The 20,447-nt window shown below is 36.8% G+C and overlaps 1 protein-coding gene across 1 annotated transcript; it reads right to left on the reverse strand.

The window, feature by feature from the left end:
* Positions 1–1,093: 1,093 nt before the first annotated feature.
* On the reverse strand, positions 1,094–6,244 carry LOC133874948 (hydroxyproline O-galactosyltransferase GALT6). Its single transcript, XM_062312894.1, has 7 exons — positions 5,110–6,244; positions 3,822–4,054; positions 3,454–3,744; positions 3,210–3,338; positions 2,936–3,109; positions 1,882–1,989; positions 1,094–1,664 (listed from the first exon to the last, which is right to left on the reverse strand). The coding sequence occupies exons 1-7, from the start codon at positions 5,945–5,947 to the stop codon at positions 1,455–1,457; spliced, it is 1,983 nt and encodes a 660-aa protein (XP_062168878.1). The 5' UTR covers positions 5,948–6,244; the 3' UTR covers positions 1,094–1,454.
* Between the last annotated feature and the right edge of the window lie 14,203 nt (positions 6,245–20,447).

Below are 20,447 nucleotides of genomic sequence, written 5' to 3' on the forward strand. Positions count from 1 at the left end.
GAGGCAAGCAGCCATAATTGCTTCTTGATTTCATCCTCCATGAGGTTTTTGATATTCTACTTTCTTATATATCTCATGGGCTGGATCCTAAGAAGAAAGAAAACTCAAAGGAACTTCCCATTCTCCTATTGTAAGCCTTTGTGCAAACAAAATTGAAAAATTGTGTGCTATTCTATTGATTCAATAATTGTTCGTTTCTTTCATTTAAAGACTCATACAACCTCAAATTGGCATTATCACGTATAGTCTTATACCCATGCTTCGACATGATTCGAATACGACATAAGAAATTTAGGAAGAGAAAAGATAAACGAAAAAAGTCTATCAAAATTTTAATTCATTATACGCTACTTAATACAATAGAAAATTAGGTTTAAATAGATTAGGCATTAAACCCTAACCCTAATCCTACGCGTACTTAGGCCAATGTTCCTCTAAAATAACATAAAGCCCAAAATAAAATAATACAACCTGTCTTAAAAAATAAAAAATAAAACAAAAATGCAAACTAATATAAAAATCTCAATAACGATCCAGCTCTCAATCATCCAACCACAAGGCTATGGGTGTGATATATGGCTCGTGTTTTGTACCCCACATCGTTGACAATTTTTGACATTATCTGCGAACTCAACGTGAAATTAGTCGATTAAGATTGATGGGTTTGACCCATTTAATTAAATTAATTTTGTTAAGATTAACCTATATAATATTACACCAATACTTCAACCCAAATCCAACTTGCAAATACAAATTGCCGTCCCATAAAGGACTGATCATGGCTATAAACAAGTAGCCATACAAACAAATTATCCCCCCCCCCCCCCCCCCCCCCCAAACAAAAAAAAAAAACAAAAACAAACAAACAAACAAATTATTCCAATTTTTTGAACATTTCTAATCATACTGATTAATGGTAAGATGAGAGGATTCTTCATTGCCCAACACCTGGTTGGTACATATAATTGGTATTAGATTGTTGCAATTCAATGAAAGATTAGAGATTAATGATCAATGTGAAAAGACCAAATTGCCAGAGCCAGAAAGGACCATCTATACTTGAGAGGCTTAAAAGTATGAACAAGCACACAAGTTTTGAATCTAAATGATAATCATTTCCATCTGCTGTGGTTCGAACGTAAATTACAGAGTTTGGATTGGTATGAATTTGTTCCCTGCACATCTAATCTCATCATCTTCCGGCATCAAAGGCCCCAAAAAGGAAGTGGGGGAAAGAAAGGAAACGAGGAGCTAGAAATAATGAAAGAATTTGGAAGGTATAGATGGCCGGAGATGACTAACCCAATTCCACAAAATGTACAATACCTGATGCTGACTGCAAAACTTGTTTCTCTGTGTTTTCTCTGTCAGATTCTGAAGGCATTGCAACCTCCTCCCCATCCGCCGCCAGAAAGCGAAGGCAGCATTATAAACATGAAGCAGGCCAAGAATCATCATCTCATGTTGCAGCACTGAGGCCTTCCCCGCGATTGCAATTTGCCCCACAAACAGATCATCTGCCTTGGAGACTGGTAATGAGCTGTATAATAATCTTCTATGCACCCAAACTGGCAGAAATTCAAGCTATGCACATACTCAACTGGTTTTGAGCTATTGAACTGCTCCACCCACATTCCCATACTCACATCTTCCATTTTAAACAGCTACACAAAGTTGTAATGATATCAATAATGAGCATAAACAAATAAAAGATATGGAAAAGTACAATCATTGACATGCTTGTGCTCACAAACACGCTGGGACGGAACCACGACTTCTCATCAAGGAGGGCCAAACATATAATTTTTATAGGGTCCAAACTTAATTTATAGGCCAACAAATAATACAAAATATATGTTTCTCAAACTCAGTGTCACTTACCCTTAATTTATGTTTCTCAAACTCAGATACGATGAAGTGTGCTACGTCAGATGACAAAATATAGCCTGGTCCATTTGCATAGGGTGGGTAATCTTCTTCTGGCCACTCCTGAAACCACCACAAAATGGCAGATTTGGCAAGAGAATCAATATCTAGAATGCATCTCTAAAATCCCAACAAACAGATAACGTAGCATAACAACAGTTACAAAAGTAATGGAGGGGAGTTCCTTTTAAGTAACAATAACACCAAATAAAAGATACTCACAACTCAAAACTACAAATGTGAACAATACTGATTTATGTGAAGCTTCATCGATATCTTCTTTTCACAAGCAAAATCCAGCCCATAAATTGTTCTTCATTGTGCTTCTTTTATTTTTTTTAAAGTAATCGAAAAATCCTTTTTTTCTTTTGATAAGTAAAATATATTCAAAAGGAGCAAAGGGGCGTAACCCATAAGTAATCTAAATATCCTTAAAAGCGCAACCCAAGTACACAATAAGCTTTTTTTTAAAATAAAAAATAAATGCAATGTTTGAAGTAAGACCTATCATCATCAACTCCACCCTTTTACCACCTAAGCCAATCCACAGTAGCTCCAGTCTGAGAATACTTAATGACAAGATGGTCCACCAAATCCACCAGTCGGTAAACTTATTTGATATTTCACGTTAAATTTTTTTTTTTTTTTGAAAAAAAAAAAAAAACTGCTATTAAACACGGAAACACCCCGAAGTAAAAAAAATAAAAACAACAAAAAATCAAAGTCATCAATCATCCCCATCTCTAACCAGTTCTATGACAAAAGGCAAGTCAGGAAACAATTGGACGGTAATAACCAGTAGAAGAGCTGACTACATCAGAGAGAGAGTTTTGACTTGATTCTTTTTTCTTTTCTTTTTTTTTGTAAGTAATACAGTGGACTTGATTGAAATAAGTAATATCATCTAAAAACAAGCATACATTGAGACAACAAACAAAGTTAAATTATATAGATACAATAAACTAGTTAATAATACTAGTGGTATCAGAATCAATAGGTTCTTCCATACCTCATATGTTACTGCCCATTTGCCAAAGCGCAGGGGCTTATGGTAGTAATTTATGTTCCCAATGTACAAGCTCCTACCCTTGGGCACTTTCTTTGCTTCATCAAAAACTGCATCCACTCTCACAAATGTGTCATCATCACACTTCATAATATACTTGGAAGATGCTGTGCGAACCTGTGAACAAAGAACAAAAGACATTAAGTGCAATGATCTTTGTAGAATAACCTACAAGTTAATATTAATTTCTTCAATTTGTATTTATTCCAAAACTCACCCCATATTCACAGATGGCAACAGTTTTCAAGACAACGAGATCATAGTTATCAATGTAAGGCACAATAACAATATCTCCAAAAAACTCTGCTTCTTTCTTCAATTCAACATTCACTTCCTTTCTTGCATGCTGTCCAAATATCAATTCAAAAGGTATTTAATAATCTCCAAGTAGAATTCCGTATTTTAGCCTACAACCATCAAAACTGCTAAACTGCAAGTTTTCCAAATTTGTTTTCACATACCAATGCTACAAAGAAACGAGCTACCACATTTGAAGACTTGATAAGCTTATGCTGCATCCAAGACTTCCTTACAGCCATCCGCTCGGCAAAATGGTTGCCAGCAGAGAGAATACCAATGAAAAGCTCCACATCCCCATCCGGAAGTGGCGGGGCCTTCCATCTGCTTGAAAACTCAAGATGTCGCTGTGGAGAAAAACTAGGATGTGATGCAGGTAACGAGGCAGCAAAGACAGAGTGGACATCAACATCCCCACTCACTGCTAGCCCAGTGGCATCCTCCAAAGTAAATCCCTGTTGACATTAATAAACAATCTTAAAAGAGATCCACATTCGAATTGAGAAAAAATGTTGCAGATAATAATACTCACAGTGCGATAAGGGAAAGAGGTGACATGCCTCCCATCAACATTAACATGATAACCCTCAAATCCAGCACTAATAGTTAGAACAAACAGCTTGCCTTCTGCAAATGCATATGGCCAGTCAACAGTAACCCTTTTTGTTCGGCCTATTAGTCGGTTCAACCACCATGTTGCCTTAGACTCCTCTGAGCCATTGTCATCATCTCGAATCCACTTCTCACACTTCACCTGACCATCAACTGCAGCCAGTCAAAGGAAATGCTCAATTTGTTGCTACTACAGTAAAAATGGATGAAGGAAGCCACGAGAAAATATTCCAATATAAAGTATGTTTTTTGGAACACTTTTATATGTGAGGGGGATAATGCAGATTTGAGAAGAACAAATGCCTAATGATGATAACAAATCAAAATAGAAACATGAGCGGGGAAGAGAGCAACCCACAAGATCCTCTATTTGGAATCTTTTTTCCCATTATGATACTTTAGAGTCGCTATGAGGATGGAAAGAGATGTTTCAAATCTTATAACTACCATGCCAATCCAGAACAGTTTTAAGATGCCATATAACCGATTCTTTTCTCCATAAGCACTACGAGCACCATATTTCAGTGACACTATGTTTCTGCATCAATTCAATCATCAACATGAACTCAAGTGAAAATATTTCACCTGCCTTCTCGGGGGTGATTATTATGAAGGCCACTTGGGCATAAGGGCCACAAACCAGGTTGCCCTTCCCCATCCCAAGTGAGGGTAAAGTGAGATAAAATCACTTCCTGTCAAGGGAATTTACTAGTAATGTCGATCCTTGAAGAAATTTAAACTCCTAATGTTCTAAACCCCCGAGACATCAAGAAAATCTCAAGCAATTACGACCTAGAAGTAGTTTTTGTAAATCCATCATGAATACTCGTCTCCTACACATTAAGCACCAAAATACTAAAACATCCTAATGAAACAGCAAGACACATTACACCGTGCTGCTGAGATAGAATACTTCCCCAAAAAACATTCAGTACATCTGCTTCAATTTTCTATGCCAAGTTTCAAAACCTCAACAAGAAGCACTTCGTTTTTTGATATCTAATCACCCTGTGAATAAAATGAAAGTTTCTTTACCATCCATAAACTCTTCACCAGTGATAGGTAACCTTTTCACAAGCTTTTAGCCCACAATAAAACTCTACCATTTCAAAACTACTTCATTTCATTTACCCAATAACTCAAACAGATGAAGCAAAGAAATCCCAACAAAAAGCAGTCCCATTTCAACAAAATCTTAGTCGACTCACCTGTTTCTTCATCAGCCTTAGACTTCCATCCCTCGCACCTCAACGCCGACCCCCACTGCATCCTATAGCATGTATTGAGCTCAATCACGGGCTTCCCACTCCAGTCCCCTTTCAACCTCGGATTGAAATGCAAAACTCTAGGTGGGTCCTCGCCCTCCACGGTCTTCAAGCCCTGCAACTCCACCATGAACTGCGACACCATCACCGAGTCCTCATCCTCCCTCATCAGCGCTATCTTCGGGTCGTGCTCGGCATGTGCCGGCCTCGGCTTCCCGACCAAAGTCACGTGCGAACCCAGCGTGAGCCCGCAAGGTAGAACCATGACTTGCTTGCGGGCCAAGAAATCCGACCCGGATACCGAAACCGAATGCGGGCACGCCTCCACCGACCGGTTTATTTGGACGATAAACTTAGCTTTCCCAGATTCAATCTCTTGCCAGAACTTGGTCCCCACTTCCCAGGCCATCCTCACCGACTTGTAAAGCTCCGAAGCCCCGTTCCCGCGACCCGAATCGAAAGTCTTAGGGTCGAAGGCCAAGCCGGACAAAATCTTGTACTCGGTGGGTCGAGACTGAGCCGGCTGGGGCGAGTGTAAGGAAATGAGCTTGTTGGGGCGAGTTGGGGCCTCTCGTTCTTCCAAGTCCTCCTCGGACTCAAGCCTAGGTGGCCGAGATAGAGCCTCCTGGGACAAAGCGCTGAACCCAGTCCTTAACACGAAGGGGATTTCTAGGGTTATCAGAAGTACATACAGAAGCCCAACTCCGATCAGAATCTGAATCGATCTTTGCCTGCTCAGAGACACGAAGAAGTCGAATTTTTCCAACTTCGCCCTCTTCATCCCCAATTTTAAAAACTAATAATCCCTGGAAACGCAATCAAAATCCCCAACTCTTCACGCAATTCACTGCGTTGGGTTTCAAATTTGAACACGAGAAAACTCTAGAATGATATATAGAGCCAGAGGGGAAGAGAGTTAGGTCAGCACGAATGGCCACAAGCGCGTAGAGCAAGGGAAACAGAGAGAACAAATTCGAAGCGGTTTGGGATTTTGGAAAACGAGGTCGGTGACGGAAGCAATTTCCAGGAAATGGAGAATTCTTTTTCTTTTCAAATTGAACAATTAAGAGCTTTTTGAAACGGAATTTGGGTGCTTTGAATATTTGAAAACGACGACAATTTAAATATATCTCAAGTGGTGTGGTGGGGTTCGAGCAGGGACTAGGGAGTGTTACTCGCGTCAAGTGGGGTCCCTTTCTTAACTGTGATTAGATGTATAAAACGACAGTGCCCAATGGGTAACGACTGCTGTCTAACCAACCTATTGGAACGACAAAGATGTGTAATTATGGGAAAATCAAGAGAGAGAGAGAGAGAGAGAGAGAGAGAGAGAGAGAGAGAGAGAGAGAGAGAGCAAATCGCAAGAAAGACAAACCTACCTCTTGTTGAGGTCTTTTTGGGTTGTTTATGGTTGTTAGATTTAAATGCTTGCGTCAGATGAATCTATGAATTTTAATATACTCTATCAATATAAGACTGTTGTTAAGATACTATAATTTATATTCTCATTAATGTTAGGGTTGATAATTTTTCGCACGATTCACGAACTTAATATGAAATTAGCAGGATTAGGGTTGAACGGTTTGGCCCGTTTAATTAAACATGTCATGTTAAGGTTAATTTTTATAGTCTTATGATCATGACTCGTGTAATGCAATAAGACAGTTCGTGTGAGCTTTTTTCCAATCAGGTGGAGCCTATTCTAGCTCTCACATGAGACTGTCAGCCTCTATTACTGGATCCCAATCAATAATTTTTTTTACAACTCTTGCAAATTATTTCGGTGATAAATGTGATGTAAACATGGTAAGTCCCATTAGTTGTTTGTTAACGGATATTATTTATATTTTACGAGTCACACTCTCTATGATTTTTAATCATGCACATAGGCTATGTTCAAAATGGTAAGAGTAAAATTTGGATTGGGCAGACCTCAATTTTATTTTAAATTTCTAAAAAATTTAAAAATTCTTCGTCTTGATCTATAACTGGATATAATTGTACCCAATTAAATTCACAAATCGTTTAAAAAATTATTACTTTATCATACACACCACAACCCCATTCAATAACTATAATATATTAATAATAACAGCGACGTAGCGAGTAGCGAGTAGCAAGTACGTACTTTTTGCTTTCCTCTAGCGAGTGGGATTGAAAATATTATTATTCATATTTATTTCCTATCGAAAGCTTCGCCTCTGCGCCTGAAACCAAAATGTATACGTATTTTCCTCTCTCTCTCTCTCTCTCTATCTCTCTCATATTTATTGCCGCATATATAAATTGTAATTTTAATTTTCTTGTTTATTTTACATCGGACGGTAGAAACAACCCATTAATTAGATCATAACCTTTTTTCTTTTTTTCTTTTTATAAACGGACGTAATTATCATAATTGTTGAATTGATTAAGTAAGAAAATTAATTTAATTTAATTAATTAGTGACAAATTTATCAATTATATTTTACACTTGGTTTGTAGAGACTTTGAGGCTCTACTAAAAACATCATAGTCTACTTACATTGATACGTAGTTACATGTATATCATATTTTTCTTTCCACTTATAACCTTAATTATACACCATATTCTACCGACTTATATGTACATTAATTATATTTATATAAAAAAAAATGCTAGAAATTATGTTTATTTTTTTAAAAAAAAAATAATAATCTTTGTCAGATTAAATTTTTATAAAATAATATTTTACAAGTAAAAAAATGAGTCAATAATTCAATAAGTAAACAATATTCATAACAAGTGTATGATTATTACATGTGAGAATCACACTTTCTATTAAAATTTAGATGTAACTTTTAAAAATATTTATAAAAATCACATGATAATTTTTTTAATTTAATTAAAAGAAAATTTTCAATTCAATTTAAAACAAAACTTTATTCCACTTAACGTCGTATCACTTTCTTCCTCCCTCAATTGTTTCGAAAAGTACAGCCAAAAAAAAAAAAAAAAAAAAACTGTTACAAAAAGTAATTCCTCCTAAAGTGTAACAAATTATTTATTTATTTTTTATTTTTTGTCGTCGTCGTCGGCTTCCACTTTGGAGTGGGGAACTACCGAACTAGTTCCACGACCTTATGGAGCCTCACTTTCCCAATTGCTCACTGGTTGCTCTTAATTTTTGTTTTCTCTTTTTTGTCCTTTTTTTTCTTTTTTTAATTTCTCAAAGTTGGTCACGGGTGACTTCTACCAAGAAATGATTTTTGCACATCACTTGTACATCCTTTGTACATCAGTTTTTTAAATCAATCATTGAATTTATAGGACCCACAAAGATTCACATGTAGGTCATACAGATTTAATGGTTAATTTAAAAAATTGATGTACAAAAAATGTACAATTGATGTGCATGTAACATGTCTCGACTTCTACCTTGGTTTATTTAGCAAATTTAGTCGGAAAGTTAATGATAACATGAGAATCAATTAGTCATATTGTCTAACATTTTTTAAATTGTCTGAGCCGAAACAATCGAAAGAAAAGATAATGATATAGAAATATAAAATAAAAAGTGGAATAAAGAAAATACGATTAAGAGATTTTATATGGATAAAGTCCAAAGGATTACGTTGTACTTTTATTTCTTTTTTTTGACATGTTATACTTTTATTTCTGGATGAGTATACAATACAAAATTAAGGTTCTATTTATAGAGCTTACAGATAAAATATATTCATAATCAAATCCCTTAATTAAGAGTGATTCAATATTATCAAATTCCTAAATTCAAGATAATCTAATCTTTATCAAAGGCAATACAATTCTCCTCAAATCCCTAACTTCAAGGTAATCCAAATATACTCTAATAACAAATAATTTGAAGAATAAGAAAGAGGATCATGTTCCATTTGTTAAAATTTTTATTTTTATTTTTATTTTAAATAAAAAAAAAAACATTAACAAACAATTCAAATATAAATACTCATAAAAATATAAAAATAATTTTTCATTTTTATATTATGGTAGAACATTTTTTTTTTTAAAAAAAAAATTCCAAAACACATTATATATATATAAAAACATGTCACCCAAAAAAGTCAAGACGGCTTTACTATTTGTTTAGCTACTATGAATATTCTGGTAATAATTTTCTAATTATTAAATGGTCTATTAAAAACAAAAAATTCGAAAATCTTTAGACTTTAGACACGAAGTCCCCCACCAGAAAAGAAAAGAAGACAAATTATTATTTTGCTACGAAGAGATTGATTGGTAAGAGCACTCCCAATGGATTATCTATTTGTAACTTTAAGCTAGAATAGATAATAAAAGTGTTAAAAAGAGACTCCATCAGCTTATGTATTCCAACTCTATAATAGATTTTCCTTAATTCCATAAATAGTGGAACTCTACATGTAGAGTTATACTATTCACTTATCTATTTTTTTTATTCTTTATCTCCACTTTTTTAGCTTTGCTTTTTTCCTTTTTCCCTCCACCACTCCACGTTCTTTTTTTTTTTTTCTTCCTTTATAGTGGAGATTTAAGAGAAAGTGTGCAAAGTAGTGGAGTTATAAAGCGGGACCCACGTGAAAAAAAAAATACTATAATAAAATAAATAAATTAAAAATAATAAAAAAAATAATATAGAGTTAAGAATAGATAATCGGATGTATAGTGCATTTAAAATTCATTAGCTAAACTAGACAAAATAGATTTTGATTAGCTATTATAGATTGAAAAATACATAAACCATTGGGAATGCTCTAAGAGCACTCCCATTGGATTATCTATTTGCAACTTTAAGCTAGAATAGATAATAAAAGTGTTAAAAAGAGACTCCATCAGCTTATGTATTCCAACTCTATAATAGATTTTCCTTAATTCCATAAATAATGGAACTCTACATGTAGAGTTATATTATTCACTTATCTATTTTTTTTATTCTTTATCTCCACTTTTTTAGCTTTGTTTTTTTCCTTTTTCCCTCCACCACTCCACGTTCTTTTTTTTTTTTTTTTTTTTTTCTTCCTTTATAGTGGAGATTTAAGAGAAAGTGTGTAAAGTAGTGGAGTTATAAAGCGGGACCCACGTGAAAAAAATACTATAATGAAATAAATAAATTAAAAATAATAAAAAAATAATATAGAGTTAAAAATAGATAATCGGATGTATAGTGCATTTAAAATTCATTAACTAAACTAGATAAAATAAATTTTGATTAGCTATTCTAGATTGAAAAATACATAAACCATTGTGAATGCTCTAAGTAACCCTGCATATCTTTAAGCACAGGGTGGCATAAAAATAGGATAGTTGATATTAATTTCATTAAACTTTTAATAGAAATTACGGAGGAATGAAATGGAGAGGGCCCGGTTAGGCAATGAAGTGTTAAAATTGCGACAAAATTGTCCAACTTTTTTGCTTAACCAAGCAACACGGTAGAGGAGTTCGCTCCGCCGCGTAAGATCATCAAACCTACCACGACCACCATTCACGATAACATATATCCACTTAACTTTGGAATTCAACATTTTTACATGGACTTAATCTATTAACACCGATACGAGGGTACGTAACTATATTGTTTCTTTTTGGGGTCTCACTCAACTTTCAATATTCAATGATTTAACACTGTATGCAATATCAAAACATTTTAACCCAATCTATGGTCGCCCGCCTTCAAACCCATGATGCAATGCCTTTTTATTTATTTTAAAAAAAAGTTTTGGTAAAGCATCTCCTATGGCCGGCGGACTAATCTTGGACAGCATATTGTAAAGACCATCACAATTTATGCTCCGACTTGATCGTTTGTCTTGTTTCTTAGGTTGTAGCAAATGCTTGTCATCTAACTAATGACTCTATCTTTGCCCATTGATCATATTGGTCACGTGAACAAAACAACTCACTTTTAACTTTTTGTATCACTTGATGTCCAAAATTCTATGTAACTATTTATTTTCTTCGGCAATAACGCTATTAATTATCTTTTCAAATCGGTGTTCCCAAAGGGCAGCCATTCGTGATACAATTAAGAAAATTATGATTCTTTAAGAATAGGGATATGTACGACTTGTTTAGAATATATGATATGATATATATTCTTATCTTATAGGATTGGTTATCACAAGATTGGATGGTAATCAATTTTGATTTGATTCTCATATTTATCTTTATTTTCACTTATTTTAATTTTTTATTATTATTATTATTTTTTAAATATGAGTTTTTTTTTTTTTAACTAAAGAATAAAAGTAAGATATAGCCCTTTCTTAATTGTGGATGTAGTTAATTCTTATTGTTCTCGTAGTTAATTTATTTTGCTCGGTATAATTTGAAATCATTAAAAATGTTAATTTTAATGATTAAATTCACAATTCTTTAGGAGGTGGGGATTGATTATATGTATAGGTGCATGTCATGTATATGCACTGAGACACCACTAACTTAATTTGAACCTTACGTTGGAAAGCAACAACTTTACTTAGTGCTAATCCCTTTAATCCCAAAAGTGATAGTAACTTTTATTATATATCGTAGTAAATTCTTCGTGTAAACAAAACTCAGTTCATATTTTATTGAGTTAATTAATTACTTTTATATAAATTTATACAAAAGGACTGGTTGAAAGTATCATTATATATGAATAAATTAAAGAAATTATAGTTTGGTCGGTTATACCTGTCGCTTACTCTGGAAAGTTCAAATTAAATGTATAATTTGAGGCTTAAAACTTGTATAGTTGTGCGTGCATGCCCACATGCTGGCCGATGTTCTTTTTTCAAAAAGAACATAACACAAGAATAAAAAAGAAATCCTATTTCCGATCCTTTATGTGACATATGCATACATAGCTTTATGTAATTATTATATATATATATATATATATATATATATATATATATATGCCTATAATACTTTTATAGTTTAATCCTTAATTAGTTGGCATTTGGCATAAGCTTCTTAATTATTCTTGACCTCATTATGACCATGCAGTTAGTTTGCGTTGGAGTTTTAATTACTACATGTAATTAAGAATTAAATGATGTTTCAACTGAAAATACTTTTGATGCTTAAGTCAATAATATATATGTAGTTTTGAATCTTAAGGCCATTTGGGAGTGATCGCAACCCACCCATGACTTTGGAGGTGGTTCAGTCACCTTCTATTTGGCTACCTCGGCTCTTCTTCTTCTTCTTCTTCTTTTTTTTCTTTGGATATAATCAAAATGCTTGAGTTTTTATATTTTATATTTTTGTGGTGTTAATTAAGTTTATGAGATGTAAGTGAAACAGATTATTTCAAAAGCTAGCATGTAATTGGTTAAATAGCAATGGCAAATATATTTTAACTGTCCCTTGCTTAATCTTACATATTAGTAGGGTTGTAAATGAGTATCAAGCATTGTTTATAAACAATTTTAGTTCGATTCGTATAAACTCGTCTCGAACTCAGTTCAATTAATAAATAAATCGAACTTGAACAATAATTATGGATCGAATTTTAACTAAGCCGAACTTAGATAAACTTAGCTTAGTTCGATTTAAGCACACGAACAATGCTGATATAACCGCAATTGACTTGACACACACACACACATACACACCTTATACCACCTTTTTGCCATCAAATTGGATATAATATATTCACACACTCTGAATCAGTCGGCTAATCTTATTAGGTGGCTTTGATACCATTTGTAACGTTTATGTACTATAACTTCAAAAAAACAAGTTAAGTTACAATTAGAACTCTCTAAAATCCCTTTTAAAATTCAATTTTAACTAGTAGGAAATCAATGTAAAACTTAATTAACCCCATAAACTTCTTATAGATTGAGGTGTTACATATAGCCTTGTCAGAGCACTTATAATTGTTTATGCATTTTTATATGCAAAATGGCTAACCAAAATCTACTTTATCTATTTTATGTTGAGAGAAAAGTATTATATTGAATCACACGTTAGCTGTACATGAGAGGCCTATATATATAGGCTAGTAATGAAAGAAATATACATAACAATAAACCATGTAGGACAATATATATATATATATATATACATAATCTAACACCCCCCCCCCCCCCTTCTCAAACTCAAGGTGGAGTGTAAGAGATCATCTTGAGGTTGAACACAAGATCGCGGAAACGCCTTAGAGGATGAGACTTGGTGAAGAGGTCCGCGAGTTGATCATGAGACGTGACAGAATGAAGTTGTAGAGAGCCCTGAAGAAGATGATGACAAACAAAATGACAATCAATCTCAATATATTTGGTCCGTTCATGAAAAACATCATTATGGGCAATCTGAATAGCGCTTCTATTGTCACAGTAGACAGGAGTGGCTGAAGAAAAAGAGACACCCATATCTTGTAGAAGCCATCGCAACCAAAGGAGCTCCGAGGTAGTGTCAGCTAAAGCACGATATTCTGTCTCAGTACTGGAGCGAGCAACAACAGACTATTTCTTACTGCGTCAAGAAATAAGAGAGGTGCTAAGTAGGAAACAATAACCGGTGGTGGAGCGACGGTCTGTAGGATCACCTACCCAATCTGCATCAGTATAAGCATGCAACTCAAGAGGAAACTGAGAGGAGAAGTGAAGCCTATGAAATAATGTCCCCTTGAGGTAGCGAAGGATGTGAAGGACAGCAGAAAAGTGAGTAGAACGGGAAGTAGCCATAAACTGACTCACCTGATGGACAGCATATGAGATATCAGGCCTAGTAACGGTAAGATAGACAAGGCTACCAACCAAATGCCGATAAAGAGTGGGATCACGGAGAGGCTCGCCATCCTGTAGAGTAAGACGAGCATTGAGCTCAGTCGATGTGTCGACGATCTTACAGTCTGTGAGATTGGCCCGTGAAAGTAGATCAGATATATATTTGGCTAGTGTCAAATAGAAACCATCAGAAGAAGAAGAAATCTCAAGGCCAAGAAAATAGCTGAGATTGCCAAGATCCTTCATCTCAAAATGCTGATTGAGAAACTGCTTGAGCTCCAGAATACCAATCGCCAATGATAATCATGTCATCAACATATAACAACAGAAGAATGATGCATCGATCTGTGCGGCGAATAAACAAGGCAGAGTCATACGAGCTGATGGAGTAGTCAAGACGAGAGACAGAGTGGCGCTAAATTTAGCAAACCATGCCCGTGGAGCTTGCTTTAGACCATAGAGAGCTCGACGAAGACGACATACCTTGTTTTGAGGAGAAGAGAGGCCAGAAGGTGGCTGCATATAGACTTCCTCACTGAGATCGCCATTAAGGAAGGCATTTTTGACATCCATTTGAGAAAGGGACCAATGTCGAGAGGCAGCAACAGCCAATAGTGCACGCACAGAAAATAGGCGAGCAACAGGAGCAAAGGTCTCCTCATAATTCACACCACACTCTTGAGTAAAACCTCTGGCCACAAGGCGAGACTTATATCTGTCAACAGTACCATCAGAACAAGTCTTGATTTTGTAGACCCACTTACACCCAACAATAGACTTCCCTTGAGGCAAGTCAACCAGATCCTAGGTATGGTTCTTGTGTAAAGCATCAAGTCCCTCTTTCATTGCGTCCTGCCAAAAAGTGTTAGTGGAAGCCTCACGATAGGAGTGAGGTTCATGTAAAGCAGCATGAAAACAATGAAAGTCTTTGAGATGAGATGGAAGAGACTTTACCCGAGTGGATCGGCGAAGAGCAGGTGGGGAGGTATGAGTTGGAGCCTCGGATGGAGCAGAATCTGGGAACTCAAGCGTAGCGACATCATGAGCATTTGAAGATTGCGGCTCAAGTGAGAAAGACTCAGGACAAATATCACCAGTGGTAGAATGAGAAAGAGGCGACTCTAGGAGTGTGGTAAAGGGAGGGAAATAGGGCATGCAAAATTTCCCTCCTTCGTGAAATAATTTATGCTCCCAGAAGACCACATGACGGGAGATGCGGAGACGGTGTGACACGGGATCATAACACCGATAACCTTTTTGTTCCACCCCATACCCAAGAAAGCAACATAACCGAGAATGAGGCTCGAGTTTGGTGCGTTCATGATGCGTTCATGAGGTTGGAGCAAAACAAAACAAGCAGAACCAAAAACACGAAGTTGATGGTAAGTGGGAGAAGAGCCAAACAACCGCTCGTGAGAGGTGCAATGGGCAAGAATAGGTGTAGGCAACCTGTTGATAGTGTAGACAGCTGTGAGAGTGGCTTCACCCCAAAAAGGAGTAGGAACCAAAGAGAAAAGGAGAAGAGCACGAACAGTGTCTAGAATATGCCTAAGTTTACGTTCAGCTCTTACATTTTGTTGAGAGGTGCCTGGACAAGACAAGTGAGGAGAAATGCCATAGTGTTTTAAGATATTTTGAAAAGCCTATTGAGTATATTCTAAGGCATTATCAGAACAAAAGGCTTTAATGCGTTTTGAAAACTGGGTCTCAACCATTTTTACAAAATTATGATAGATATCTAATAATTCAGAACGTGATTTCATTAAAAACACCCAGGTGTAACAGGAAAAATCATCAACAAAAATCACAAAATAACGTGAGCCACTCATATTAGGAACATGGGAAGGCTCTCAAACATCATAACGAATTTTATCAAAAGAAGCAGATGCAATAGACTCACTATTATTAAAAGGCAAAGCTGGTTGTTTCCCAAGTTGACAAGAAATACAATCAAAAGACTTATTGGACACTGAACCTAATAAACCCTTAGAAGCTAAAACTTGTACTCGAGACACAGATGCATGACCAAGACACGAATGTCAAAGAGCAAGAGATGGTGGTGATGAAGCGGTAGCAGTAGAGACACCAGGGGTGGAAAGGTGTAAGGATGAAAGCTCAAACAGTCGCCCAACTCTACGCCCGGTCCCAAGTGTTTGGCCCGTCCGAGGATCCTGCACATACACATCAGAGGAGTCAAAAATAAGTCTATAACCCAATTCACACAGTTGTCCAATAGATAGAAGGTTAAAGGACAATTTAAGCACATGAAAGACAGAAAGAGACAGAAAGAGACGGGGTATGGACAGTGCCTATGGTTTGAACAGTCATAGAAGAGCCATCTGCTGTGTGAATTAAAGATGTATGTGATGGAAGGGTAGAAGTGGTAAATGAGGAGGCATATGGCGTCATATAATTGCAGCAGGCGGAGTCAAAAAGCCAAGATGAAGATTTACCTGGCAAAATGGAGAGGACAGAGGAAATGCATTACCAGAACGAGCGAGGACCTGGTTGATAATTGCCTCAAAGTCAGCTGGATATAAGGTGAGAGTAGATCCTATAGAATCGCCAGAGGAAGCAGCTGGAGCAGCTGAAGAAGAAGCACTCTTAGTAGTGGTAATGACTGCGGCAGATGCAGAAGATTTGGCCTTGCGACAACACTTGTCAATAGTATGCCCACGACGGCGACAATAGCGACAAAAAGGATTGTCACGGTTCTTGGAAAGTCCACGGCCAGACCTGTCAGACTTGTTAGAGTGCTCGGTCTGAGGCGATGGGCAGCTAATACTGAATGAGTATGCAGAGTGTGCTGAGAGCGCAAGGTAGACAATCGGGTCTCCTCTCGAACAAGCTCACAGACAGCCTGGCCCAAAGTAAGAAGAGGAGGGCGGTGCAAAAGTTGCCCTCGAACAGGCTCAAAATCATCCCGCAGAGCCATCAGAAACTGATAGAGACGATGTTGGTCCCTACGATCAGCATACATCTGAGCATCAGTAGCATCATTCCAAGCAGGATCAGAAAAAGCCAACTGGTCCCATAAGAACTGCATGCGAGCAAAAAAATCAGTAATAGACTGGTTAGATTCTTGCTTCAGACGAAAGAGATCAAGAATAATCTGGTACTCCCAAGAACCATCAATCGAGGAGTAGCGAGAAGCAAGCATATCCCAAGCACCCTGAGCATCATCAAAACTGCCAAATAATGACGCAATAGAAGGAATAGTGGTGTTACGAAACCACGTAAGAATCTGATGATGTTTGCTGTCCCAATCAAAAAGACGAGTGTGGAAAGCATCATCGCTTTCAGCAGTGACTTTAGTCGGCTTGGGGATATCCCCAGTCACATAGAGTTATAGCTTGCGGCCTTTAAGAAAACTCCTCATAGATTGGGACCAAACAGTGTAGTTGGTGCCATCCAACGTAACATAAATATGAACAAGAACCTCGTTTTGCGCCATCTGGAGATGCCAAAAGCAGAAACAGACCAGAAAAATGAAATCAGAACGAAAAAAAAAGTAGAAAACACCTGGTCAACTGATGCAGAAGTCAACGGTCAATAGTCAACGGTCAACGGGCTGACGTGGCGCTAGGGATGACGTGGCACAACATAGGTTTGGCGTGTGAGATGGATGGGCGAAGGGTGGCAGCGTGTGGGCCCGTGAAACAAAGGGCCAAATCTTTGACCTGCGCGTGGAGGCACGTCCCCCTTCTGATGGAGACGTTCTCGGTGGCCCTGAGCAGCTAGGAGGCTGGGCTATCGATTTGGGCGGCAATGAGAGTGATCGGACGGTGGTATCGGCGGCAGAACGACAGAAACCACTGGTGGCGGCAGAATCTTCAATCAGCGCGTGTGGGAGCGTGGAGACTTCGATTTGGCTGTTCTCGACGGCTCTGGCATGGTTATCTCCCAAGGTTTCGATTGGTATATGAACCAGCTCGAAACAAGGACTGGGAGAAGGAGAACCGAGGAAGACAGAGCGATGAGGAATGGCGGAAGCAACGGCGGCGTCAGAAAAGTTCTAGGAAAAGGCTGAAAAAAAAAATAAAATAAAATATAGAGGTGATTCAGAACCTGTGCTCTGATACCATGTTAAGAGAAAAGTATTATATTGAATCACACGTTAGCTGTACATAAGAGGCCTATATATATAGGCTAGTTATGAAATAAATATACATAACAATAACCCATGTGGGACAATATATATATACATAATCTAACATTTTAACTAATGAGTTTTAAAAGATACCATACATCCGATTATCTATTATTTCACTATATCATTTAAATATTTTTTTTTTATTATTATTTCTTTATCTTTTTTTATTTTAAGTCTAAGATATTTTTTCAACGATAAATCATTTTTTTTTTGGATAATTATTTGCTATAAAGTCATCAATTTTGTTGTTCTCATCTGAAGTGGTTCGCATGAGTGTGACCTTAAGATGACAAACATAGATTTTGTCATATAGACATACTCTGAAATACAATTTCTCATATTCGGAAATATGTTAGAATATTGTTATGGCGTAAATGAGTTTTGATGAGAGAGAGAGAGAGAGAGAGCGCGTAAAAAGAAAGAGAAATAAATGAAAAATGAGATGCATGTGTGAATAGTGCAACTCTACATGTGAATATATAGTGCATCACAAATGCATTTTGTATTTGATTTACATAATGGAATAGAATGACTTTTTAATGAATTGGTCTAATCATTTTAACCTAAAAATAAAAATAAATAAGCCATGGAGAATGATCAGCTGTTTATATAAGCATGTGGTAAGCAATATGCACAGCATGGGGATTGCCATCTTGCATATACGTCCAGGAAAGCCAACGTGGCTGTGGAAGGTGGGCTTGTGCATGCGGGGTGTGTGAGTAAGCCAAAATATAGGCGGGCGGCGGCGGTACTTGCTGGAGGGTTTGACAAGCAGCTCATGCATGCAAGAGGTGGCATTGACATGACTCATGAGCCAAGCGCGCCCTCCACTCGGGCGTGAGTCCAAGGCATGAACATGGACAAGTGTTGGGCTACTACTAGTAGGGTAGAAATTGATCAGCCAAGTTGTGTGTGTGCAAGCAGATGAAGCACGGGCCTAGCCCTCCAAAGTTTGACTGACCACCACGGGCTGGTTTGGCAAGCATCAGATAAGCTACTCCATAAGTACTCCTCAACAACAGATGCAGCTAAGTACGTGGTGCCTTATTGCCTTATTGTTTTTATTCTTTATTGGTAAGCTACATGCTCATCCGCTAAAACTTGAACCCACGACCTTGTTACGAAGGGAGGAAGTACCCTTCGAACGATATCTCACTCAAATTTACAATATCTACTCTTAAAAAATTAATTTAAATAATTAAGTCTATAATTTCCTATAAATTTAAACTTTTAGAATAAGTGATCGATGATTCAGTATGGTATTATAACTCTTTTTCATAAACTTAAACTTTAGGATAAGTACCGATGACTTAATAACTATGTTAATTATCTCAACAGAAAAGCGAATTTATATTAGACTTTTCTTCGTGACTAGTTGATGAATTGAAGTATCCAATTCCAGTCAAATTCAAAGGCCTATTTGGAAATGAAAGGAAACTCTTAGAAAAAAGAAAATTCGGGAAATCTTATCTCTTGCCCTAGATGACAATAATGATGATGACAAGTATTTTTTTTTTTTTTCGGCAGGACAAACTTTCTCCAGTTTTCACATATGTCTTCCTTTAATTTCTAATTACTTCCATACATTATTTTCTTTTAATGTTTCCACAAATAGCCCATCCAGAAAATACAAATTGCCCAAATTGGCAAGATTAATTGTATTTGTATTGCTGTTTTTCATACATGGAATCATGGATGCCAATTCCTACAATTTGTTTGTTAATAAGTTCGGCCTATTGGCCTTGCTCTAGGTGGTGCCTTATTGCCTTATTGTTAGGCTACGTACGTGGAGTCTGGTTTTGTATCTGATTCGGTTTACATGCATAGGCATGGCCAATAGGCGGAAGCCGGAATTTTTTGATCTGTTTTAGCGTTTTGACCTAATAGATGTTCATATTTATATGTGCTTATGCTTTTAGGGTTATTTGTTGTACGTATAAACGCCTACTTAAATTGTTTCTCAAGAAATAGTGAAACTTCTCTGCAATTTGGTGGACATAATCCTTTGTGGTGAACCACGTATATAAATTTTTTGCTTCTCACTGAATCTGAAAAATAAGATTTATTTCTAGCTAGCACCTGGCCGGCCTTGCTCTAAATACATGGTGAAGATATATAGAGTGATTGTGGGGGAAAACAACGTGTGTGTGTGTGTGTGGGTAAAAGCGTTATTGATTTGCATTTAACTCAAATTTCTGAACACTTTCGCAATAGCTAAGCTCATCGATCGATCGATCACTCTGTATTAATTTCTAGCAATATTCTACCTTAAGTTTGCTTTATTTATACACATGCAAGTTTTGCACATCTGGATTACATTTCTCTTCTCTTGTTGTGCTCCTCGGCCGTACGTGGTTTATCAGCCCATACGCTTAGAGATGACCTTCCGGCCCAGTGGCGGAGGCAGTGGGGTGGGGGGCCATGGCCTGCTAAA

This window comes from Alnus glutinosa, chromosome 8 (genome assembly GCF_958979055.1).
Source record: "Alnus glutinosa chromosome 8, dhAlnGlut1.1, whole genome shotgun sequence".
Lineage (NCBI taxonomy): Eukaryota > Viridiplantae > Streptophyta > Magnoliopsida > Fagales > Betulaceae > Alnus > Alnus glutinosa.